Source organism: Phaseolus vulgaris, chromosome 2 (genome assembly GCF_000499845.2).
Source record: "Phaseolus vulgaris cultivar G19833 chromosome 2, P. vulgaris v2.0, whole genome shotgun sequence".
Taxonomy (NCBI): Eukaryota; Viridiplantae; Streptophyta; class Magnoliopsida; order Fabales; family Fabaceae; genus Phaseolus; species Phaseolus vulgaris.
Window position 1 is genome coordinate 26,055,151 of NC_023758.2, and position 25,660 is coordinate 26,080,810.

Below are 25,660 nucleotides of genomic sequence, written 5' to 3' on the forward strand. Positions count from 1 at the left end.
AATACGAAAATGATATAAAATTACAAATAATCTTTACAATATAGGACATGAAATACAAATCTATATATTATATAATTATAAATTATATAAATTAACAATAAAAAAATTATGTATACAAGTATGTTTTAGTGTTTTTTAAAGCAAGATTTTTTCCTGGAGATTAAAAAAATTTATTCCTTATTTTTATAATCATAATAAAAATTTATATAATAAATTTAAGTTTTTAAAAAATTAATATATATTTTTTTTAAAAATGATATTTAAATTATGTTAGAATTGTCATAAATCAAATAAATATTTTTTTAAATTAAATATTTCAAGGATATGTGTACTGTTGATATTGGATATGATATTTGTATGCAATAAATAATTTAAGAGGAGGGTGGAGGCCGATAGGTTGAAAGCGTTAGTTTGTAATTGTTTTGTCCGTTCAGTGAGTGTTTGTCGATCCATATTATAACTTTTTCACAAACGCAACATCCGCGCGAGGCAAACACGAAGCAAGATACAACCATTTAAACCGATACAGAGAGAGGGAGAAAGAGAAACCCTAATGTTAGAAGCGTAACACCGAGCAAAAATTTCCTTCACTTTCCTTCATTTTACCTTCATTGTTATTTTCTTTCTCTCCACACTGATCGCCAACCAGCTTCCGCTTCCGCACCCGTGCCACGCTACATGGCGACTGAATTTGGCGCCAACGGTCCTTCAACTCCTGCGTCCAATTCCGCGGAGTCCTTCATTGGCTGCTTCATAAGCTTGATTTCGAAGTGCGAGATTCGCTACGAGGGCGTTCTCTATTTCCTTAACGTCCAGGATTCCACCATCGGCTTGAAGAACGGTACGTGAGCCGTTACGTAACGTTGAGTTTCGTTACATTGCGCCGAAATCACCGGTATATTATGTTTTGTGATTCTCGAAGATGCAACGGTGCTTTGTTTGAGAAATTTCGATTTTCGGAGCTTCGTTTTCTGGCGCTGGATTTGATAGGATGCCGAATGGTTCATTGGTGATTTGATTTCACAAGTTAACGCGTGCTTGATGAAGGAACTTTAGCTTTATTCAACAGCAAGATAATGTGGATGGAAACGAGGATTTAGAAAAATGGATTGCAACCACGAGTTTGGCCACAACTTCAATGTTTTTAGATGTCTTGAACTGTCATTGTGGCGGCATTATATCAGGGAATTTGATGAAACCGTGACCATAATTTAAAACATTAGTGACACTATTTGGAATTACTTATAATTTTGGTTAGGTTAATAGTACTGGCTTTATGCCAAAAGTGCTGGAGGTGGATGGATGGACATTGCAGACTTAATAGGTTGATGATGACACGATTTTGTCATCCTTTTTAGTACGCAATTTTGGATTTGGAGTTACTGCCATTTCCCAAGCTCCTAGGGCTGAAGTGTACAACAGAATCATATTAACCATAGTTCTTCCTTTTGACAGTTTGGCCTGGGTCTTAATTCTGTGACATTTTAGACTGATGATATTCATCAATTTGTTGTTACACTCTACACCTTTTTCCGCAGGCTATATGCTAGAATGCCCACATCTATTTGTTTCGTAAACCTAGAAGGACATGGGCCTACGTTTATTTCTTTACATAGTGGAAAACATGGTCTCCTGTTTTTGATGAATAGCACCTTTTCAAGTTCTCTCGTTCGTCTGGTGATTAAAATTTTGCCTAAATCTTTTGTGAACCCCAACCCGCCCAATCATGAACAAAAATACCATATTCCTAATCATCCTAAGCGATGCATGTACATTGCCTAATGGACAATAAGACATTTGTATATATAGGTGGCCTTTTTTTTAAAATGAAATAACTGTGGCAGAGTTATGAGCTATTGAAAATTTGATAGTACGTTTTAATTTAATCGGCATTAATGCAAGTTAGGTTATATGATTATCCTTGTCTGCGTTTTGTTGTTTGAAATATACATGCATAAGCATTATTTGTGCATGGAATTAAAGTTGATATTAGATATTCAGTTAATTAGTTTCCAAAAGATGAACTTCATTATGTGGCTACCCAAGTCCTCTAGTCCCATTCTTCTAAAATTGTATTTCTTTATTGTGAAAGTTTCTTGTTAACATGGAAATTCTTCTGATACGATATTGCAGTTAGATCTTATGGAACGGAGGGGAGAAGAAAAGATGGCACACAAGTTCCTCCAAGCGATAAGGTTTATGAGTACATTCTTTTCCGAGGAAGTGACATTAAGGTAATTATATCATTATCGTTTAACTGATATAGCATGTAAATGTTGTTGTGATCTGGTATGTTTTCATTAAAGCTGTGAAGTATCTCACCCCACCTAGCAGAATAAGGCCTGGTTAGTGTTGTTGTATAGCTGTTATATATATTGGTTTCAGGGTTCTAATGCATCTGTATGGTTTATGAACGATTTGTGATTAACTTTTCATCATCAACTAGTTTTCATTAAACAAATCTTTCATATAATAAAAGACATTTCTACTGATGTGCTTTGTTTTCATTTACAATATTGCTCAAACTCATGTTTGGTGAAATTGATGAATTTTGGAGGCTTGTGAAATAGTAATATTTCTTTTCTACTAATTCTCCTTTAGTTTGATCATGTTTTTGGTCAGTGGTGACCGGTATGCCGTCTAGTAAAACCCTCACCAACAAGATTGTTTTTGTTTTTGTTTTTTTTTTCTCGTTTGTTCTCATTAAATCGCACCTGCCTGGTTTCATAATAATGGCTTATCTGGCATCTTTGCTCCTCATTAGTTGTGAGCGGTCCTTATGGAGCAAAATTCTGAGAAATTAAGAATTGACAAATCTGATCTGAAAGTATAGAACAGAACAACTAAAAGTAGAGCATAATTGAATGCAGTCCACAAAAGAGTAATCTGAAGCTGTTGACTTATTTCTCTAAATAATGTAATTGTAGGGTGCATATATATTTGTGAACCCCTTTCAATTGCAGTTAAACAACCATTTGATCACAAGAGCTTTCTGGTATGCACGCCTAATATACTTATTTAAGCTGTGCATGTTCCTATGAATTTTGCCCTTTCAGAATTTGCAGATCAAGTCACCCTCCACATCTACTAAACCAGAAGAGCAGGTTTTTAGTGATGCAGCTATTATTCAGGTACCTGTATTAAAGGACAGCTCGAAAATAATTTGTATTCTGAAATCATACACTTTTCAATGACATTATTGTTTCTTTTAAATTATTTGTCTTTCTTCTTTCAGTCACAATGTTCTGGGTCCCCAAGTTCTCCTGTGGCCTCAGTTGGTGGTAGAAATTTGACAGAATCAATTCCAAGGCAAGATACCCCTGCTATATCTAGTAAACCCTTTCCTGTTGGGTTGCCTTCTTATCAACCTGTAACTGACCTGGGACCTTCAAATTCATCTGCTGCTACTCAAGTTGCTAGTCATCCATCTTTTTCTTCAGCAATGTATTGGCAAGGGCCTAGTGATATATCTAGCTGTGGTTCTCATTCCCTGCTACAATCTAGTTCCCTTTACTCCCAATCAATGACAGCATCCGAAGTTGTGCAGAATCAGATGAAAAATGCAGAAACTCAGTTACCTACAAAAGGGGGATGGACAGGTTTTTCAGAGTGTGGTTTACCTGTATCTTCTGCCATGACTTCTTCTCTTGCTAATCTGACTCATTCACATTCTCTTACCTCTTTAAAAAATTCTGATTCTCTTGATGTTCCATCTCTTTTGTCTACTAAGATACCCATGCCATATTCTGCATCCATGACTTTTGATGGATCAAACATGCCTCAGTTTTCTTCACCTTTTCAAGACATTTGTCCTGACGCAAGGCCAATTCATCCTCGACATTCTACCCCTTCATTTGTAGATTCTACTTCCCGTCCCTTGCCAAAAGCACCATCTTTGTTAACTCCAGATCAATTTGCGAATCCTAGAGAACAGTTATTATCTACTGCACATAATTTGAACCCAAATCAGAAGGGTATGGATTCTCTGACTCTAACATCCTTTGGTTCCTCGGCTTTAATGCCTTTTCCAGCATCTCAGGCACCACTTCTTCCACTGCCTACTTCAGTGCAAAAGGTTAGAAAATTTACTCATACATTCTTTATGGGAGTGGTGCAGGTTGGGTAAGGAAAGACAGGATATTTTTGTATGGCTTCTATTGTTGGTCTCTTTTTTAAATCACAATTGCATACAAACTGTTGTATATAATGAATAGTTTCTTAATACCAACTGGAGTATAAAAAATAGTTTAAAATTTATGAGGAATGGCTCAACCTTACATTGTTTTGTGTTCACTTGTTGTTTGGACTTTGTATTTCTTAAAAAGTGAACAGTTTAATTAAATCTCACAAAGCTGACTTGTAATGTGAGGTTTGTACTCACTTATATATTATAATTTGAACATATCTCTAATCGATATGCGATCTCCAACACATTCTCTCATGTCAAAGATTGAACATCCTGAGCATGAGAATAAATATTTGTGGGTAGTTTGATGACAACCTAGCATGTGGCATGATAGGCCTAAGAAATCTTGCTAGGATAGGCTTAGATACCACTTGTTAGATTCTTCAAGAGGAAACACTGGGTGGATTCAACATAAATGGGTTATGAATAAACCCATAAGAGACCATGACATAAGCTTCAATCAAAACCTCAAGGCAATGATTTGCAACATTTTCTTTATATATTGCTCCTCTCTTCCTCATTGTTGCACTCCCCCTTGAGTCGAAGATTTTCTTAACTACTTGTACCTTAGTGGTGACCCCTACTTGCATTGCTGTTTTACCACCACAAAACAAACTTACCTAACCTCGTCAAGAAGACTTTCAATACAAACAAATCCACAAACCTAGGATTTCACCCGCTCTATATTGTATTTGCGGAGAAAATGGTGGTCACTACATACTTTGTTTGAGGCGGCACCAGAACAATAAACATGAACTTGGGAGAAAGGTTTGCCACAAAAAAACCCTTTGTGGAGACAGTGAGTTTATTGGGCCAACACAATTTTTTAATATACTTTGATACTATCTTAAAAAGTGAAATTTAAATATAACTTAACTTTATAAAATGGATTTAAAATGTGAAATTTGAACCTACTTATATACTATAATTTGACTATATCTCTAGGTGATGTAAGATTTTCAACTATATTGAATTAAGATCTTATAGGTTGTGGATAAGGATTGTAATAGATAAGGATATTCTTACCTTAAACCTGCAATTCTGAATTTGAGGGATAGGAAAAATGGATATTTGATGAGGAGATTATTAAAATTTCATGTCCTGCTGATAATCCAAATTAACAGACTAACCTAACTTGGTCTATTGGTTGCTCCTGTAAATTTTTACTAAAATCTATTGTTTGTTCAGTCACTTATCGGGTTGTAAGTGAACATGGAATTGCTTAAAGTTACCAATCGCATTGTTCTCAAGCGAAGTGTTTAAATTTGAGCATAGTCCAATTGATTTGTGAATGTAGAGAAAATATTTCTTGTTTTCTAACCGCATATTTAAGTCTAAATTTTGTGGTTGCATGCATCGTAGTCTATTGGGCTTTTGCATATTTTAATTTCTTAGTAGGAGAAAAAGCACTGCTTACTTTGGTATTGAATACTATTCATTTCATCATTTTTTGACCTACGTTGGGTATATTTTACTTTGCAATTAGAAAGTTGATGTTAAGTAACCAATTTGGATGAATCTCACTACTTGAATAACTTATAAAGTGTGGCTTTGTGCCTGAGGTTCCCACCATTGTGGAGTCTGAGGGTCAAATGTACATGGCCTCTTATCTTGTGAGCAGAGGCAGTTTCCACTACTAGAAGCATCTAACTACCAGATCACATGCTAGCAAATTATGGCAGATAACTAATATATTTAAATATTATAAATTATCCAACTATAAGATTGCTGCCTTGAGAACTGTAGGTTACAGAGGGTATATCTGCATATATTTACCCTCTCCATATCCACTAAGTGGTCATGCGTTAGCTCTCTTTTTAGGATAGTTATATATATATATATACATATATCTATATCTATATATATATATATATATATATATATTATATACATGTAAATCACGTGTTGTTGATTTTTGCAGCCTCAATACACAGCTCCACAATTCACTGAAGAGTTTGATTTTGAGGCCATGAATGAAAAGTTCAGAAAGGATGAAGTATGGGGCTCTCTTGGAAAGGCAACCACAAATATAGAGGGAGTACAGGATAATACTTCTCTCAATTTGGGTGACAGGGAATATTATGGGATGGTACCAAACCATAAGGTAGGACTCAGAATGTTTTCCTTTGATAAGAATAAGAATTTCTTTCCCTTTTGAAATGGATGGAGTAAACACGGAAGTTGTAGAGCATGTGGTTTTTTGGCATACCGTAAAGCAAATTTTGTTTGAGCTTGAACAAATCTTTTATTCTTGCCTTTCCTTGCAGTCAGCATACAAGAAAGATGACTTTTTTGACACAATTTCATGTAACTCTTTGACCCGTGGATCAAGGAACGGACAAAATCGTTTCTCTGAGAGAATGAAACAGGATACCGAGGTCAGAAACACATTAAGAACTGTAATTTCTGGATATGAAATTATCCGTAAACTACAATGTAATTTTGATGTATTGTTTATCCATTTCTTTTTCAGACATTTGGCAATTTCCAGCAGAGGCATAATTTCAGTTATGGTGCTGGACGGGGTGAGAATTTCAGGGGCTCATATAATTGGGGAGGAAGGGGTTATGGCTATGGTGGGAGAGGGCGTGGTCCAAACTTTCCTCTTTAGTGGTATCAGGATTTTCTGTTCATCTCCTGTTTTCCAAAGCTCCCCGCCAATTTTGCCTATGTTTGCTGTGTGATCTTTGTCTTTATGTTAATGATGTTAACATGCTTTTGGAACTTTCACAGATGGAGGTTATTGGAATATCAAACCTAGAAATGACCGCCATTTTCATATTTTTTGCTCATGAGATGGCGTTTGACGTTTCAAAAGTAATTGCTGTCCATAATTCTATATACCAATCAGTAGCCAGAGGAACTCTTACTCTTACAGTGAATCATTTTTCTCTCCCTTGCCCCTCTATTAAAAATTAACATCTTTTGGGGCATACATAGTCGTTGTTAGCGAGTCCTAGTGACTTTTATGGATGATAAGCTTTATGCTAATGATAACTTTTAAAATGCTGATAAATCTTTTTTACATTACGATATATATATTATATCCCATGGTGATATTGCTTTTGTAATAATATGGGAATCACAAGAAGACGTTTTATGAAGTTAATTTGTTTTCTAGCGAGTAGTGGCTGGACCATCTTTCTATGTTGCCGATATCTTTAGATGCCATTGTTTTAATCATGGATTAATGTTATTTTGTAGCATTATTATTACGTTTCTCAATCACCTGAATAGGGTTGGGTGTTGATGATGAAAATGGAGAAGGTAGGGACCAATGGAGGTGTGATCCAGGGAATGGAGAAATTACATAAATGGTGCAATTTTCATTAGTTTTTACTAAAATAAAATAAAAAATACACAATTGGGTAACTCGTGTTTGAAAAATCAATTTTCAAATGAAGTTGTACTTGTAAGTATCACTTCTGTTTTGATCATAATTCTCTCTTAAATTAGAAATCCTGCTTTCATGCACGAGTATTTGAAGCACGCTTTTTGAAGTTTTTTTTTTCCAATTAATTTTTTTTTTCACTTGTGTATAGAACTCATTCTTCAAAAAGATGATTTTTTTTTAATGAAATCGTGTTTGTAGAGATGATTTTTTTATTTTTTATGGTCGAAGTCATGCTTCTATTTTTTTGAAATTTTTTGTTTTAATTTTCTAAACAATGTTATCAATTATTTGTAATTGCATGTTTTTATTTTTTAAACAATTTTAATTATTTGTAAATGAATGTAATTTGGATAATTTATCAATGTAATGTAAACAAATATTTAGTTAATTTAATTAATTAATGAAGTTCCTTATGTTTGATAATTTATGATTGTAAATTAGTCATAGTTAAATGTGACTTTGGACAATTTAAATCAATGTCATTAAGTTATATATTACAAATAAAATAAGATGAATAGAAATTAATAAGTTCAAATATCTTTAATAAAAACAATACACAAATTTATTTATGAGAATCAATGCTATAAGGTGGTTTTCTACATTGTTTCTTGGGTCTTTTTTGTGTTCCATGTTCGGTTGATGGCTGAGATGGCGATGCAACTCGTGCTTCATCTTCATTGTCATCATGTTCGTTTTCGTCGTTCTCACTTGCATTATCAAACATTTGTGAAGACATGATTGGTAGATAACAATCCATATATGGTATTTGATTGTATGCAAATAGTGACGGAGTTGACCAAAAATTTGATTAAGATGGAAACATGATAGATATAAAAGGAACTTGTTGTTAAGATGATGGACTAGGCACTATATAAGGTTACCAATGTCTCTGAACATGAGGTGATTGGAAATTAAAACCATCAACATATTATAGTTGAAATTGTTAAGTAGTAGAAGAAGATCCAATTTGATATTGTGGTTGGGGTTGTGCTTGTTCAGGGTTGTGTGTCATATTGTTGGAAAAATAATAGTTAGTTGATTGTTATTAAGAAATATACGTTTAATAAAAATAGAAGATGAACTTACATCGTCATCTAACATCTAACATAGATGTTTGTTGAGATGTAATGTACTTGATAGTACGTTGGATAAACCATTACATATATTGTCACACAAATTGTCATTCATGTCTATCTAAGATATAAAAGACTTACAAAGTTTAATTTCATCCGGTTCAAAATGAAGATTATTGGTTAATATATACAAGTCCAAAATTCATTTATGACTCCCACATGTGTCGTAAATAGTTAGGAAGACTAATAACCACTTGAATTCATAACGAAATAGATAAATCATGTCAAAATAATAATTTGTTTTATTGTTGCAATGAAAGTCACAATCGAAAAATTTTTCCATATAGAAAATGATAAATAATTCATTCCATAATTTCTCCCTTTAATGATAACATGTAATTTAGTGACACTAATTACATTCTATTTACATAACCAATTTCATTAATTAATTCACTCAACTAAATATTTCACTGCGTTAAACTGATAAATTCTTCAAAATACCAATTGTCAAACAAAAATAATTAATTCCATTATTTAAATTTTTAGAAATTACATTCAATTAAATTAACTAAACTTTAAACAACTTATTCTAGATCTCTCTGTTTACAATTAAAATGATAAATTCTCCAAAATACCAATTACGAAATAATAAAATAATTACATTATCTATAAACTTCAAATAATTCATTACCTTAAACCCTAAATAATTAATTAATTACATTATCTATCAAATAAAAAACATAAAAAAATGAAAAAAAAAACAGTAGTCGACGAGTTCAATTAAAAATAATAGAAAAATGCCTACGCAAGCACACTTCATACAATTTTTTTTTAAAAATATCTTATTTTGAAGTACGTCTGCATACATGAGTAAAAAAATAATATAATAAAAGAAAATTTTAGAAAAATCGCTTCAAAGAACGAGGAGTATAAATGTGAAAACAAAATTACAATTGGTACATGGAAGCACAACTTTTAATTAAAAATAAAAATTATGATCAGAACATAATAATGTTTACAGACATGATTTCTTTATTTGAAAATTACTTTTACGAGAACGAATTATCCAATTGTATAATTTAAAAAAAAATATAAAGTTGGGTAAAAACTAATGAAAATTGTAGCATTCTTTAAATTTATGGAGAGAATGTGAGATGTGTGGAAATGAGTTGTTGAAATAACATTGATAATGTCATTTTGTTTGTTATGACAAGTTTGCGACAATTTTGTCTGTTCAACTTTGTTTGAAAATGAGCAACGTAGCACGTGTCTGCTTTGAATTTTGATGTTCAGTGTTCTGAAAAATCAAAACCAGTTTCAACGCTGCGGCCTCATCATCAAAAAATGTAATTCTGAAATAAAAAAGATAGACCAAGAAATTCCTTGTTCTGCACGCCCAACTATAGAATTGAGAAATGTGACTATAAACTCTTATGTGTCTCTTAAATTCTGAGTATTTGAATCATTTTGAGGGGAGTTAATAGTTCTGTTAAGATTTTAAAAAAGTCTTGGAAGAGTTAAGAAAATGTATTTAACTTGTTATTAATCTTGATTCTTAATTCATGGGAGATTATGTATTAGTTAATTTTTTAAATTTATATAAAAAGCCTTCACAATTATTTTTGGGCTATAATTGTTAATTTGTGATCTTATTATTATTTTTTTTATAAAAACTTTCATGTATCATTATATATCATTATGCAACATGACATCTCATCTAGGCTGATACCTGAAATAACAACAATCATCTGCCATCAAATATTATTAAAAAAAAAAATACAAAAATATGAGAGACTAAAACAAAACTCATATGTTAACAAAAACTATACCTAAATAAATTATACAATTTTAAGAAAAAACGAAAACCTATTATACCAATAATAATTTATTGTTAAGATTTGAATCATATATATTTGGCAAATGCACTTTATTAATTTGGACCTACATCTTTATCATTAAAATAATAAAAATACTTATGCAAAATAATAAAAATACCTTGAATGAAAGAATGATGGATAAAAAAATATTTCTGGAATTTCTTTTTCAGAATATATTTTTAGATTTAGATTTTTAGAAAACATTTATGAGTTCCAGAATTTTTTTTTCTGAAATATATTTTCAAATTTTATATTTTGAATTTGTTTTTCCATAATATATTTTTTGAATTTTGATTTTTTTTTTCCAAAACGATTGATTTTAGAATTATATTTTTTGAATTTTAGATTTTGAAATCTGAAATATAGAGAATAGAGAGCAATTTAAAAAATGATACGGTGGAAGAATTTGCATATACATTTTTTGGGGCAAAATTATCATTCCTTAGGTGGCATGCGACTTTGTTTAAAATTGATAGAACATGATGCCTACAACTGGTATAAATGGTTTAAAATTAAATAAAACGATGGCAACAACTAAGCAGATGAAAAGTATATCTAGAAAGCAATCATTAAGTATGCAGGTGGGATCCAAAATGAGTTCCTGTATGAGGCAGTTTCTACCTCGGGGAGAATGTACACAAAATATATGTCTCTTTCGTATCATGTAATTCCAAAAAACAAATGTAGTTATTCCTCGGAACATTTTACAAACAATTTTAACATTTTTTGTTGCCTCCACCATCTTTCTCTCACTTCTAAAGATCACTATTACTTTGACCCTTCTTTCTACAGTACTTGATGATCCTCAATCCATTTCATAGCTTCTTGGTTTGCACCAAAACTCCCACTCTGCATTTTACTGTATATGGTTTCCATGTACAAATTCTTTAATCCCTAGTATCACCCGTTTGTGCTGTGTATTTTGTGACCCTGATCTGCCTTATTGGTCTTCATTGTTAACAAAGCTGAACCAATTAATGATCCTACTGTAACTAAAATCAATAAGGATAAACCAGCATAAGTCCCTTTTTTGACAAGGTAGCATTCACCATTCAACCAACCTTCTCCATATGCTTGCCTTTTGCTCATGCTTGTGGCAGCAATTAATAAAATAACTGCAGTTCCAAAGCCAACCCTGCCAAACATAATCCATACCAATGCTAGACTTGTATTTGTCTTGTTTCAAAGGAAAAAAAGGTATAATTCTCAATCATTTGCTATTATTTTTTCAATACCTAATATTGAGAGTTACCATCTCTGTAGGATTCTAACAGATCTATATATCTACAAGATTCTATGTTTATAGGTTTTCTAGCTATGCAGTCTTCACACTGAAAATGATTCAACTTGCCAAGCTGTGGTCAATAATGGAAAACCACATGGCACACACAGTTTCTGAAAATGATATAGTCTTTATTTTGTTGTTGAAATCAATACAAACCTGAAGAATGAAAATTTGGTTTGACAACTAGATTGGATGGTGATGTGTCCACTTTCTATAAAGTGGTTACAACAATCAAACTTTATTTCTAGAGCAAATATGTTCATTCTAACAGGTAAATGATGACAATGCACAAGCCAATAATCAAGCAAACAAACTGTGTTGTTTCCTTAATCTATGATTGTTGAATGTGATGTGCTAACAACTAAGAACAGATATGAAAAAGATTATGAACTTACCAAGAGATCAAAAGCAGAATCCTTGCAACAATAGGTATCTTAAACCTTGCGTTTCTTTTCTCTCCCAAACAACAATTCTTGAACAATATAGAATTCCCAATGCTCTGGACCAAAGCCAAACAGACCAATGATGCAATACCCAATCCAAATGCAGGACTTGTTGGTAAATGACATAGTTTCCCATTCCATCTGAGATCCCCCTTCTACAAAACAAAGCATCAGAATTCAGAACCAATTTCAGAAAAAAAGAAGCAAAAACTCATATAACGGCACAAGGACAGGAACAGGAGCACATTACACACCTTGTTCCTCTTAATCTCAGAGACCAAGCACAAGGAGAATGAAACTAAGCCAAGAGAGAGGGAGATGATGATGAAGAAGATGAATGTGAATTTGAATTTAGAAGGACTTTCCACCATGGTGGGTTGGTTGATTCTGTGAAGACACCAGAGAAGAGAATAGGGAATAACTCTTGGAAGCTACTCAAATAGAAAGATGACTTGGTGGCTTGAATGTGTTGGTCATCCCCATCTTCTTTGAGTCGCTTCCTTTGTAGTTGTTGAGACTTCCTTCCCAATGTGTCTATCATTGTTTTGAAGGAGATACCATTCCTAACTGCATATATCCTGAATTGGGAAAAACCAGCTAAACCTTTTCCATTTGTTTTCTAGTTAGTCAACCGCTTGCTGAAATGGCTTTTTACCAGGATACAGATAGACACCAAGAATAAGCCCAAATTGGTCACATAAACTGCACAAAATTTTAATATAGCATATAAACAACAATTATCTGTCTAGAATGCTCAATTTTTTCTCAATGATGTTAAGGACTAGTAAAGAAGTTTCCTATTTTTCTCTTCTTTATCTGTATTAACAAGTATACACACATAATTGCCCTCCCTCCAAATTAAGTACTATATAATTACTTGCCACTTTCATAGGTAAGCTTCTCTTCTCTTCAATCGGTTTATGCGGTGAGGGTTCTCTTTATGCCACTTTTCATGAGAAAAGGAAAGTTTATATTCCCATTTCCCACGTTTAACCCAAATGTCAGATAGAAGTTTCTTATCTCTTTGAGGTGTTGTGTGGGGCCACATTGACATGAGTTGCAAAATTAATTAAAATTAAGGTGCTAAAGTTGTTACCTTTGGTAATTGTAATTGGCATTGATTACCCTCTCCTGTTTCAAGGCTCTTTCTTTGACGTTTCCTCAAAGATTCACTCTATTAAAGGCCTGGATTCGATTCCTGCGAAGACATGTGGGTTTGTGAGAGAAGAATCATCATCAATCAACGGTGTATTAATGTTATTCTTCACATCGTGAGCTCCGTTTAAATTCGATTTGGAATTGTTTAATTATTGAAACCCCTATTCCCAATTCAAACTGCGTGTGGATTCCAAGAGTTCAAAATTGTAGCTTTCTTCGCTTTTGGGACTTACCTTTAAAATATTAAATAAACATTGCATATGGGTGCTGGGAGAATATTAATTTGTGCCTTTTTTTCCTTCCATGTTCATCTGGGTCACGCTGTGCTTTGCTTCCTCTTGCACCTTCCCAGAAAGGAAGAAAACGAACTCAAAATGAGTTTTTTTTTTGTTTCGTGACGATTGCAAGGGTATCAAGTTATCAAATGGTACGATACTACTTTCATTCTAATTTGTAGGAGCCACATCAAATTTCAGTGATAGTGGACCCTCACCAATCTCTAATCCCATCACTCACCAAAAACAGAAAGGGATACTTTTTCTGAGTGCTGCCCAGTTAGAATTGCTTACCTTGTATGTTTCTTTATTGTGATTTTGAAGGTAAAAAATGGAGATTTGCTATTGGTTGATTGGTTGGTAATTAACGATCTTTTTTAGTTTATTTATTTTTGCAAAAGTGCTGACTCGGAGATTATAAACTTGCATATCAGAGTGTGTTTAAGGGTTTAGCATTTTATAAGTAAATTATTGAGGTTTTGGGGGTTTAGCTGTAACAACTAGAGAAGAATATCTTATCCTAGTTAGCTGCTGATATCACTTCACATCAACATTTGTTTTGGAACTTTGCCTTGTTAAATGTGACGTGCTTACATGATGCCATCTCCATTTTTTTAGTAAGGTGTCTGGCACAATGTCACTCAAGGAATAATGTCAGATTGCCATGACAGATAATAAAGAATCAGACTTCCTTCATATAAAACCAAATGAAAATGTTATGTGAAGACAACATTTGTACTAACTAGTCTAAGCAGGGAGCAAAATATTGTGCATTGTATGTTAAATGTTGAGATGATGATTGCTTTCTTTTTTATGTAATTCTCTTCCCTCTCACCAAGGAGCAGTGCTTATGCTATTTTGTGAAAGAGATGCTATTAAGGGTTTCTGATGTAGTCAATTTATGATGAGAATGTGACCCTCACTACCATGCCTTCACTTTTCTGGTTGTTGTTGGTTTTGTACTGCAATAATTCTGGATTGCTTTTAGGTATGACTGGACTATAGGATAAAATTTTGGCAAAGTGATTATATATCTTGAGGATGACAGCTCCTAGCTTCCTGCCAGTGTCTGTAAATTAAGAGTAATTATTGCGTACTCCATGTAGATAGATTACCCTTCATAACCTAAATTTTATTTTCAAGTTGTGATGGCAAAGATTCAATTTCTATGACAATGGTCATATTGTCACTTGTTCTTATATATTATATTGCTTGGAGAGTTTGTAAATATCATGCAGATTAAAGTTGGCCTCTTTTGGAGGGATTTGCTTTCTCTGTATGTGTCTTTCATGTTTTTAACAGGCTTTGAACAAAACAATTAGCTTTGCTATAAATGAATGATATGATGGACCGAGTTGTTATTGGTGTCAGAAAATTTCTGATTCCCCTTTTGTGCTGTTACACTTTTATTTGTATTTAGGAGTCAAAATATATTCAGTGTTATCTGAGGACATGAAAATCGTCTGGAACTAGGGTATTGTTACTGATTTATAGAATTGCCCTTGTAAAAGGATGTGACTCCTCTAAAGTGTGGGAACACTTTACAGGGTAAAGTAGAGTAATAACTGTTGATTTAAGATCAGCAGTTAAGATTATAGTAAAATGTATGCTCAAAATGTAAAACTAACCATGAAGTTAGAATTTCAGCCATGGCTTTTCTAACCAAATTATTTGAACAAGGTTTTTTCTGCTCAATTCTATGAATATTCAGTATCATTGGAGCTATAGAAGCAGCACTGATTTTTTTCCCCTCATTAACTTCTTTTCCTTCTGAGAACTTCTACAACAGATTGTGCTATGCAATAAGCAGTAGCTTGAACAGTGACCATTGGATTGACTCCCAAAGCTGTGGGAAAGACACTTGTATCAGCCAAATAAAGGCCTTCCATTTCCCATGTTTCTCCTGTCTGATTCACCACTGACTGCTTTGGATTAGAACCCATCCTGCAACTCCCCATCTGATGTGCTGAGCACAATGGTGTTGAAAGGTCTGCCAGTGGCCTTGAACTTTCCTCCTTAACAAATTTCTCAAATTCATGATAGCTCACCTGCTTAACATTTAAGGTCCTTCCCTTATTATGATGTGTCCCAATTTCTTCAGCTCCAGCTGCCGCCAGAATTCTCAGCACCTTTTCAATTCCTTTCTGCAAGTTCTCTTCATCTACACCTGCCAATCTATAACTGATATGCTTTGGTGATTCCACAGTCCCTGATCCTTTATCCCTTGCTAGTGCAAATATATGAGCTGTTCTAGAAAATTTTCGCATTCTATCTCTTATATCGATTCCAGAAGTCCATGGTGTGACAATTGAGAACATACCAGGATGCAATGAAGGTGTTTGGATCACTGCACCATATCCAGACTGTTCAAACTCTGCAACAACCGAGGACATTGCTGTCATTATCCCTCCTTCATAGCTCTTCTTATATGCCTCTGGCCACACCTCAGAAGCAGGTTCATCCGGGAAGTAGCCCCAAGCCATTGTCACTGGATGAAGATGTAAATGCCTCCCAATGTTCTGATTCCTTAAGCCACTTCTTTTAAGCAATGCTGGAGTGCAGAGTGCTCCACATGCTACAATTGTGACCTTGGACTCCACCACACAAATGTCTTTAATCCCTTTATATTCAAATTCAAAAGCCACTCCACGTGCAACCTTTCTATCCTTCCCTTCCTTTTTCTTGTGCAAGACTTTTATTGCCTCACAACCCGGAAGAATTGCTCCATTTCCAGATTTCACCAAGTCCACCAACCATGTTTCTAAGGTACCCTTCTTCTTCCCATCCTTACAACCCAGGCAGCACCAGCCACAGTAATGATCTGATGAAGAATTCCTAGGAATTGTATTGACAGGATACCCCATTTCTTGACACCCTTTTCTCAGGACAGCATTGTTGAATCCTTCATCTCCAATCTCAGATTGAACTCCCATCTTCTCACACACAGCATCCAAGGCTTCTCTATACAATTCACTTCCAAACAACTCTAGCCCATGTTTCTCACACCATTCCTTGCGCACATGCTGAGGGGTTTTAATGCTGGCAGACCAGTTTATCGCTGACCCTCCTCCAACGGTGGATCCTGATAGTATGAACATACCCATGTCATCACTTGCAACCAATCCACCATTGAGGTACATTTGATCCATGGTTTGTCCTTCGAGAAGGGAAAGATTGTTCCTAGCAAAATACCCTCCCTTTTCCAACACCAACACTTTGTAACCAGCTTTTGCTAGAACACCAGCTATCACTCCACCCCCAGAGCCAGAACCAACCACCACAGCATCACATTGTATCACCAAAGAAGGAGAAGACAAGTTTGCTGCAGCTTTATGCTTTCTACGAATGACAGATACGGGGAATCCAATCCGTCTTAGAGCATCTGCAGTGATGTCTCGTGGGTTATTCAGATGGACAAGACCTTTGTAGAGGGGTCCTATCACCTCTTCAACATCTTCATCTTCCTTATCCTCTTCTCCTCTCTTAGATTTTCCTTCTAAAAAGTGGTTCTTCAACTGAGCTTTGAATTCTGGATCAGGTCCACAGTATCCAATTGCTTTCCATGAAAGGTTGTCTTCTGATTCATCTAGCTGAGAGAATGTAAGTGTTATGTCAGGACGAGTACAAGGTTGCAAGTAACCAGAAAATGTTTTAAGGAAATTATATTGATACAAAAATATTTTCATGTTATATATTGGGAGAATTAATTTAAGTGTAGAAAGCATGAGTTGGTAAATAATGTGTACGTGCCTACACCAGTATAGATTCTTTGAAATGGGTTGCATAGCTAGATTGAATGATCCAATGTCTAACAAGTGAAATTTGAAAATATCTAACATGATCATGCTTTAACAAGTGAAATTTGAAAATACAATTTGAATTGTGTAATTCATAGTTGTATTTTAGATTGTATTTGAAAATATATTCTAAACTATCGAATCCATAATGCATGTTTAAATTTTTTTATTTGTGTACTATGAAATGTATTTTGCATCAGGTAATCTAGAATACATTTTTGGATTTTTTTAATATGTAATATAGAATATATTTTTCAGATTTAGATTACATAATTTAGAATATTTTTTTGAATTTTCAAAATTTATTTAAGATTGTACAATCTAAAATATAATATTGAAAACATATTTGAGATTGTACCATCCAAAATGTATTTTCAGACTGTGTAATCTTAAATACCTTCTGAATTTTATAATTTGGGATATATTTTTCTAATCCAAAATATATTTTTAGAAAATATAGAATATGTTTTTAAGTTTTATTTTTGAATTGTATAATTTAGAATAAACTTTTTAGGAATATATTTTTAAGTTTGGATTATACAATTTGAAATAGATTTGTAGATGATGCAATTTGAAATGATTAACATGTGGACAATTTAAACATTTCTATACCTATATACAAGTGTAAGAAGAAGATGCGGAGGTGGTAAAAGAAATACTCTGAATGATTTGTCTACAGCCCAAAAGAAATGAGTTGAACACAAACTCTTATGACACCTCCTCCCAGGGAGACACACACAGACAAACATTTTGGACATCAGAAAACAGGGAGTTTTTTTCCTGCACCACTACATTTTTCTTCCTGCATCCCCTACATTATTTAAAATACCGAAATTATCCTTTCACAGATTTAGGTGATTCCAGAATAGGAGTTCGGTAAGCAAAAAGTTTTTTTTCCAGAATAGGAGTTCTGTAAGCAAAGAGTGTTTCTAGAATAGGAAATCCAGAAGATAAAAATCATTATGAAATATCCTTTCCTCTGTATTGATAAATCCAGAATTAATAAAATGTGTTTCAAAAAATATGTTTTGGAAATATTTCAGAAAGAATAATCTGAAAGTTATTTTTAAAAGGGATAAAATAGTCTTCTTAAAAAATGATAGAGAAGAAATTTGTTAGGGTGCAGAAAGAAACAGTCCAGAAAATATTAGTATGTAAAATTTTGAGCCAGCTTTGTGGTCCATGCTTTGTCTCGTCTTGTTAGCAAAAAGTCGGTGAAAGGTTTGGTTATTGGACCTTACAATTTTTTAAGTGTTGTTTAATTTTTTTTGATGAACAAAAAATGCAATAAATTTCCAAATTCTTATAAAATATTTATAAGATTTTGCTATTTTATTATTTTCACGTTTAATCAAAATATATAAACTAGTTAAAGATCATGTGAAATGTAAGAATATATATAAAAACTAAATAACTTTTTAAAGAAATATGACACTTTAAAAATAAACGGAAAAGTAATAAATTTCTTGAGTAAATAGTAACTTATACGAATTACTATGACCAAATAATTATCACTGACAAAAATATCTTTATTACCAAGTCAGAAAATAAGAGTAAACATGTTTAAAATATAAGTAAAATAATAATGAAATAAGAAAACTATTGGGAAAAAAAATAGGAAGGTTTTGTTGTTTTGGTAAAACAAGTATTTGAAGATAAAGTTGAAAAGGCAGAGAGTGATCATATAAAGGAATAGATGTAACCCAAAGGAATGGTGTGACGTTGAAAGTTATCTTTGGCCCAAATTCAATTTCTTTTGTTGTGTGATACATAAATGCCCCACGACTCTTTCATTTCCACCACTAATCATAATTTCGTTTTAACATCCCATTTTTGTGGGCGAGTTCGTGGCAAGAGTAATGTGTAACTTAGTATTATTTTCTTCAAATCTTCCAATGATTTTTAATTAAGCACGTGGAAGATACAATGGTATAAATTTTAAAGAGATGGTGAACAATTACTAGAAAGTATTAAGTACCAAAACTTAACTAAGAATCTCAAATTAAAATCAATTCCGAGACTTAAGAAACAAAAGAAGTGTTACACCGACACAAATTAAACCAAATCAAAAGCAAGTATTTATAACATTTATTTCAATTGATTGTGACACAATAGTTTTTTTAAATTTATAAATACTCTTTTATAAACATTTTGTTGTACACATCATCTACTTCTATTTCAATATTAATTTAAAACACTAAAAAATTATCATTGATCGGTCCCGTTATTTAGTACACGATTTTTATAAATACATCAAAATCTGTTATTTGTATTTACGATTTTAACTTTGAAGTCATATTTATATTTTCTTAAAAAAAAACATGGTCACTGAAAAGAATAAAAATGAGTTTATTTTGTTATTATTGAATAAAAACGTGCAGGAGTTTCGTAAAGATAGTAGAAAATAGGAAACAGAAAAATGAATGGATAGCAAGTTATGAAGGTTGGAGTTATTATAAGTAATGACGCTGGAAAAGGACATAGTCCTTGTTTGGGGTCCTTTTGCAAAAGATTTTAAATGGAATGAGTTGTAAAAAAAGGTTGATTAATGCAATTCAAATGCCATAGCTACCACCTAGTCTCATGTTTCCTTTCGTTTTTTTCTGATCTATATGTTATTTCATACAAGAGACTCACGTTTTCAATAAATGTTATTGCTATGTCTAATCAATTTATATTATAAATAGTAAATAATAATAATTCAAACTAGGTCTAAGACTTTGGATCCATGTCTTAGTTCTACCTTGTTTAATACTAGAAGGTGGAAAAATATAAAGAAGTAGAAATAGAAGGATATTAGATACAAAAAGAAATACAAATTTTGTAATTTTTTTTAAAAAAATTCTTTGTCGGTTTAACTTATCATAAATATATATAATAAAAATATTCTTATACCAAAAAGATAATTTATTCTACTAAAACTTTAATTAATACCAAAAATAATTTATTCAAAAAGATAATTTATACCAAAAATACAATCGTTTTTCACATTTTGAAAATTGATTTTTTTTTAATTAAATGAATTATCTTATTTATTTATTTTTTAGCAAATACAGCGTAGTTGTTTTTAATGCGAACCAATTCCATCCAACCTCTATCTCCGAGTACACAGAGGGGCCACTTTCCTGGGACTTTCAATGCTTCTATTACCTTTCTCTATCAACTTAGTTTTATGTGAACATTATCATTATTATTATTTTTCATATTTTCCTAAATTAAACCCATTTTCATTTTTTTACTTTAATGTTTTTATTTTCAAATTAGACACGTTTATTATTTACACTGGGGAGTCAATTTGGTGCATAAAGAGAGTTTGGCGTTAACAAAAAGATAAAGTTATTTTACACTAAAAATCAATTATTTTATAATATTTTTAAAAAATAAATATTATATTATAATAAAATAATAACTTTTTCTAGTTATTAAGTAAATAAAACTAGTGTCAAACAGAAGAAGAGTTGCAAAAGATAGATTGAGAGGATCAGAACCTCACCAACCTTCTTCAACTAAATGTAATGGATTATCACATTCAAGTTTCAACCACTTCAACTTTTGTTTTGCACCATAACAGACATTTGATGACACCAAAGTCAAACCGGAAAATTAATGTTAGCTTTCATGCACTTCTTTAAAAGGTTAATTTTAAGTAACATTCTTCGACTGTTCATGATCCTATTTTTAATAAAAACATGTAACATTTATTAACCTCAATAGTAAAAAATTATATGTAGATATCAAAACAAGTTGAAAAAAAACTAACATGTTGTGTTTCTACTAGTTTAGAAATAGTACACGAACATTCTTAAAGGTTTTTTTATCACAGACTCGATTTGTAAAATGGTCCAAACCAATATATATATATACATATATATATATATATACATATATATATACATATATATATACATATATATACATATATATATACATATATATACATATATATATATACATATATATACATATATATATATATATACTTGAAAAGTTTACCTAGATATTAGGTTTTTAATAATATTTATTTTATCATATATGCTTATGTATTGTGATGCAAGAGTTAGGTTTAAATTACTTCAAATATTAAGTTTGACATATGTTTTGTGGCAAAACAGTAATCAGAAATTACAGCATAAAACAGTCTGAGAAAAAAAAAGAAGAAAAAAAGGTCGTATTCTTGGATAATTTGAAAAGTATATATTACATTGTATTGAAAATGATTTTAAAATATCACAATGATACATTTATATATTTGGACCCCTATGAACAACAATATGGTTTTTTTGGAAACGAGATGTTGGATTCAAATATAAATAAATTTATCTAATTTTACACCGACAATTAAGAATGTCAATTAAATTATTTGATTTTCCACATTTTTCTAAAATCATATTTATTTTGATGTGAAACAATAACTTATTTTGAATTTGCTTATATATTTAAGTTTTTTTAAGATCAAATCATTTAAAATTTAATTACTTATAACTTTTAAGTTTATTAGACAGGAACATCTTTTTCATTGTATATTTGAGTTTGGAATTAAAAAAGCTTGTTTTTTCTTATTACACACAGCAGTTACAAGAGAAACAGAAGATAAAGATTTGCAGAAAGAGTATATATTGAAAAAATGAATATATACCTGAGTGAAGAAGATAAGGAGAGTGAGAAGTTTGATGGTTCTGAAGAGCTGTCTTAAGTGACGAATGTAACTGAGAGACCATGATCGCATAATCTGTTGCCTTTTCTCCACAGACAAATCAGGATAGCTGTGGATGAAGGGGAATTTGGTTGAGACACACCCCATCCCACACAATATTAATGTTCCAAACCACGTTGACAACGCCCACAACACCAACTTCAGTAACCCTGTCATTGGGTGTTTCAGTTTCTCACATATCATTCCTCCAAACTGTACACAAACCAACACAAACATTTCACTATACATGATAAACTCTTTTCATACTTTCTCCTATCTTTCAAACTCACACCCCATCATCAAAACATGTTATATCTGCTGTTGCAATATGATTCAAATAACACGTGACCAAAACATCAATCAATGATTTTACATTAAGCACTCCCAATGCAGAAAAACACTGCAACATTATCGTTTTATATTTCAAATGTCATATCATATCATAATAGCAACCAAGATATAAATTCAACTCTGCCTGCATGTTTGAGGTTATAACTGCAGCTTCAAATTATGCCATAAAAACACATGTATATAAGAGAGAGATAGAGAGATTAGGGCTTTGGGATATGACAAAGAAATTTAAGGAATAAACGAAAGAGAAATTGTGAAAGGAGGCGTACAAGTTGTGGTGTGCCTGCCATGGAGGCTGAAATCCGATAGAACCTGTTGACAGATTCATCGGAAGAGTGAGGAAAGTGGTCGAGGGAAGGTAAGATAGTGTCACAGAGAGCAGAGAGGGATTTCATTTGTCTGGAAGAAAGAGAGTTGGTGGGAGGTAGTTGCTTTTTGTCTCTCTCTCCAACGCTGAGAAGAAGTCTGTGAGTGTCAATACTTCCAAGCTCTACCACAGTATGATCCTTCTTTCCATCTACTCCTATTCCAAACCTGAAGCTACCCTTTCCAGAGCTTCCATTTCTTCCTATGGTTCTCTCCTCCATTGTTATACTTTCTTTCGTCTCAACCCTTTCCGATTTATATATATAGTGCCCCATTTGGCAGATACCCATTACCCTACGTTTTTTCTCTTCAAGGAAAAAAAATAAAATGAAATATATAATTAATGAGTATTATTCCCCCACTCAAAAAGGACTCAATTAGAGAGAATATTATGAGTATTTGAGAATTTACGTTTATTCAAGTTAAATATAAATATTATATAATCAGTTATTTTATTTTCTTCTGCTCATCATCTTATAAGTGTTTTTATTATTAATAATTTTTTTTCTTCTGATAAGTTATAGGAGTCTATCATAATAGAAATTAGTTGGACTTGTTTTGTCATTCTTTATTAATCTTCTTTTATTTTTATGCTTCATTTTCTTGACGTGAGAGGTATCTTAAATATTTAAGGCTGACTAAGTATACGACTAAATACCGTAGAAAAATGATTAAATAAAAATTAATTTTAAAAACAAAAATTAATTAGTTAATATATTGATTAAATTAGATTACAAAATTTAGTAGTATGTAAAATAATTTCTATTATTAGTAAAATTTATAAACTAGTTTTTAAATTATTATTTAATTAACTGTCAAGATTTTAACTATTGAGTTAATTGATAATTAAAATTTTAGTAGTTAATTAGATATTAATTAGATGAGAGTTTTCTTCACCAGGTTGGGTTAAAATTAACATTGATGGAGCTGCTAGGGGATATCATAGTCTTGCTACTTGTGAACGTATTTTTCGTGGGAGTATGAGGGAATTTATTGAAGTGAGTTTTCTCTGCATTTCTTGAAGTTCAAACCGCTTTGGTTGCTGAGTTTTATGGGATTATACATGCTATGGAGGAAGCTCAAAAGATGGGGCTTTCCAATGTAGGGCTAGAATGTGATTATGCTTTGGTTTGTGCTACGTTTACTGTTAGGACAAATGTTGTTAGGACAAATGTTCCTTGGATGTTTCGTAATCGATGGAATACTTGTCTTAATTACTGTGGGAAAATCAGGTTTAGGGTTATTTTTCGTTAAAGGAATGCATGTGCTGATAAGTTGGCTAATTTTGGATTTATCCATAAAGAATCTTTTCATTGGTATAATAGACTATCATTTAGTCTGTTCTTATAATTCTTTATGAATAAGTATAATGTACCTATGTATCGTTTTTGTTAATATATGGGCTATCGTTTTTGTTATGCGATGACAAATGATTGTTGTTACTTGAGGTGTCAGCATAACTGAGATGTCAAGTTGCATAGTGATACCTAACATGAAAACTTTTATTTAAAAAAAAAATATTTTAGATAAATAAATTTGTAGTTTCTAAAATAGTATCTAATTTAGTTAATTTAGTTAATATGATAATTAATTACTTTTTTATCTTTAAAATTGATTTCTATTTAATGATTTTTTACATTGATATATTATGAAATTATGCTAAATCAAATCATTGTTGGTTAATTATATATATATATATATAATATACATACTAGTATCATATTTAATTTCGAAATGATTAAAATAAATAAAAAAATACATTATGAAGGTCTGAAACTTACTTAATAAGACAGGAATAAGTTTATATCAGGTTTACAATATAATTTAAAACTGATAAAATACTAAATCCCTTTTGTCTTCTTTAATAACCTATATCACATCTGATTTTTTTTGTTCTTTTGGTATTTGTTCTCCAATATTTCTTCTCTTCCCTCACACACACAAAAATAATTATACTGCAAATTGATGTATGTTCTCTTTCAGATAAGCCAAAGAGGTTTTTTTTTTTAGACATACGACACTATTGGTTATATTTATACAATAATTGAAACAGAGGTAGATTGTGTGGCACTAGAAAAATGTTTTCCAAAAAGGGAGCTATTATCATCTATTTGGGTGTAAAATATTATCAGCTCTATCTTCAAACATGAATAAAAACATCTAATTTTATACTCTAAGGATTTTAGTTAAACTCATTTAATTTATTGATTACATATACGTATATTTTAAACAATAATATTAAATGACGCTAAATTACTTCAAATTTATTTAAATATCAGTCCATTAAATATAAATATATTTTTAATATTTGAATTTAAAGAGAATATCAAGTTACTTTGGACCGACGTGTGTTTAAAATGCATTGATATCACCTTATGCACGATTTTGTTATGACTGACTTAGGTCAATGCATCAACTTGCGTTTCAGCTGCTTGTGGGGTTTTGTTTTAATAGGTTGGTATCTAACCATTATTTATTAAAAGATTTTAAAGATTAATTATTTTATATTTTAAATTAGTATTGTTCCAATTTTAAGTTCGAAATAATATCCTTCGGGTTAATTACCACATTTGAGGTATTGTCTGCTTTTGAGGTCAATGCTCTATCACGGTTTTGTCCTTATTAAAAGGCGCCTCGGTTGGTTGGAGAAAAATGAAGTATATAAACTGTCCTTAGCTTCGACTCCTAAGCAATGTGCGACTCTATTAGTTACCGGAACAAGTCTGTCTGCATTAGTCTTTTCATTACAAGAAAATCATAAA

General features: G+C 31.9%; 3 protein-coding genes and 1 long non-coding RNA gene across 5 annotated transcripts; 2 read left to right on the forward strand and 2 right to left on the reverse strand.

Moving 5' to 3' along the window:
* The first annotated feature begins 392 nt into the window (after positions 1–392).
* Positions 393–7,061, forward strand: LOC137811098 (decapping 5-like protein). The gene is made up of 8 exons (XM_068612686.1): positions 393–841; positions 2,134–2,234; positions 3,057–3,131; positions 3,236–4,075; positions 6,108–6,290; positions 6,454–6,564; positions 6,660–6,799; positions 6,920–7,061. Exons 1-7 carry the CDS (start codon positions 679–681, stop codon positions 6,795–6,797), a joined length of 1,611 nt encoding a protein of 536 aa, XP_068468787.1. The 5' UTR covers positions 393–678; the 3' UTR covers positions 6,798–6,799; positions 6,920–7,061.
* Positions 7,062–11,084: 4,023 nt separating this feature from the next.
* On the reverse strand, positions 11,085–13,620 carry LOC137811099 (protein MODIFYING WALL LIGNIN-1). Of its 2 annotated transcripts, XM_068612688.1 has the most exons (4): positions 13,355–13,620; positions 12,513–12,960; positions 12,211–12,413; positions 11,085–11,665 (listed from the first exon to the last, which is right to left on the reverse strand). In XM_068612688.1, the coding sequence occupies exons 2-4, from the start codon at positions 12,627–12,629 to the stop codon at positions 11,431–11,433; spliced, it is 555 nt and encodes a 184-aa protein (XP_068468789.1). In that variant the 5' UTR covers positions 12,630–12,960; positions 13,355–13,620; the 3' UTR covers positions 11,085–11,430. The 2 variants fall into 2 exon arrangements, with proteins under 2 accessions (XP_068468789.1, XP_068468788.1); XM_068612687.1 differs by lacking the exon at positions 13,355–13,620 and having other exon boundaries at positions 12,513–13,195.
* Positions 13,621–13,768: 148 nt separating this feature from the next.
* On the forward strand, positions 13,769–14,946 carry LOC137811100 (uncharacterized). The gene is made up of 2 exons (XR_011081029.1): positions 13,769–13,843; positions 14,310–14,946. It is a non-coding gene; the product is annotated as an uncharacterized lncRNA (long non-coding RNA).
* A 204-nt stretch (positions 14,947–15,150) lies between these two features.
* On the reverse strand, positions 15,151–23,140 carry LOC137811097 (long-chain-alcohol oxidase FAO4A-like). The gene is made up of 3 exons (XM_068612685.1): positions 22,802–23,140; positions 22,125–22,394; positions 15,151–17,281 (listed from the first exon to the last, which is right to left on the reverse strand). The coding sequence occupies exons 1-3, from the start codon at positions 23,117–23,119 to the stop codon at positions 15,446–15,448; spliced, it is 2,424 nt and encodes an 807-aa protein (XP_068468786.1). The 5' UTR covers positions 23,120–23,140; the 3' UTR covers positions 15,151–15,445.
* Positions 23,141–25,660: the final 2,520 nt, after the last annotated feature.

What these genes read in the sequence shown, in the direction of transcription:
- LOC137811099 (XM_068612688.1), bottom strand. Translation starts at nt 12,629, where the DNA reads ATGGTGGAAAGTCCTTCTAAATTCAAATTCACATTCATCTTCTTCATC. An exon ending in CTGAGATTAAGAGGAACAAG is followed by an intron (nt 12,414 to 12,512) that starts GTGTGTAATGTG and finishes TTTGTTTTGTAG; the next exon opens with AAGGGGGATCTCAGATGGAA. An exon ending in ATTCTGCTTTTGATCTCTTG is followed by an intron (nt 11,666 to 12,210) that starts GTAAGTTCATAA and finishes TATGTTTGGCAG; the next exon opens with GGTTGGCTTTGGAACTGCAG.
- LOC137811098 (XM_068612686.1), top strand. Translation starts at nt 679, where the DNA reads ATGGCGACTGAATTTGGCGCCAACGGTCCTTCAACTCCTGCGTCCAAT. An exon ending in TGCCTACTTCAGTGCAAAAG is followed by an intron (nt 4,076 to 6,107) that starts GTTAGAAAATTT and finishes TGATTTTTGCAG; the next exon opens with CCTCAATACACAGCTCCACA. An exon ending in GAATGAAACAGGATACCGAG is followed by an intron (nt 6,565 to 6,659) that starts GTCAGAAACACA and finishes TTTCTTTTTCAG; the next exon opens with ACATTTGGCAATTTCCAGCA.
- LOC137811097 (XM_068612685.1), bottom strand. Translation starts at nt 23,119, where the DNA reads ATGGAGGAGAGAACCATAGGAAGAAATGGAAGCTCTGGAAAGGGTAGC. An exon ending in TGGCAGGCACACCACAACTT is followed by an intron (nt 22,395 to 22,801) that starts GTACGCCTCCTT and finishes GTTTGTGTACAG; the next exon opens with TTTGGAGGAATGATATGTGA. An exon ending in TCCTTATCTTCTTCACTCAG is followed by an intron (nt 17,282 to 22,124) that starts GTATATATTCAT and finishes ACATTCTCTCAG; the next exon opens with CTAGATGAATCAGAAGACAA.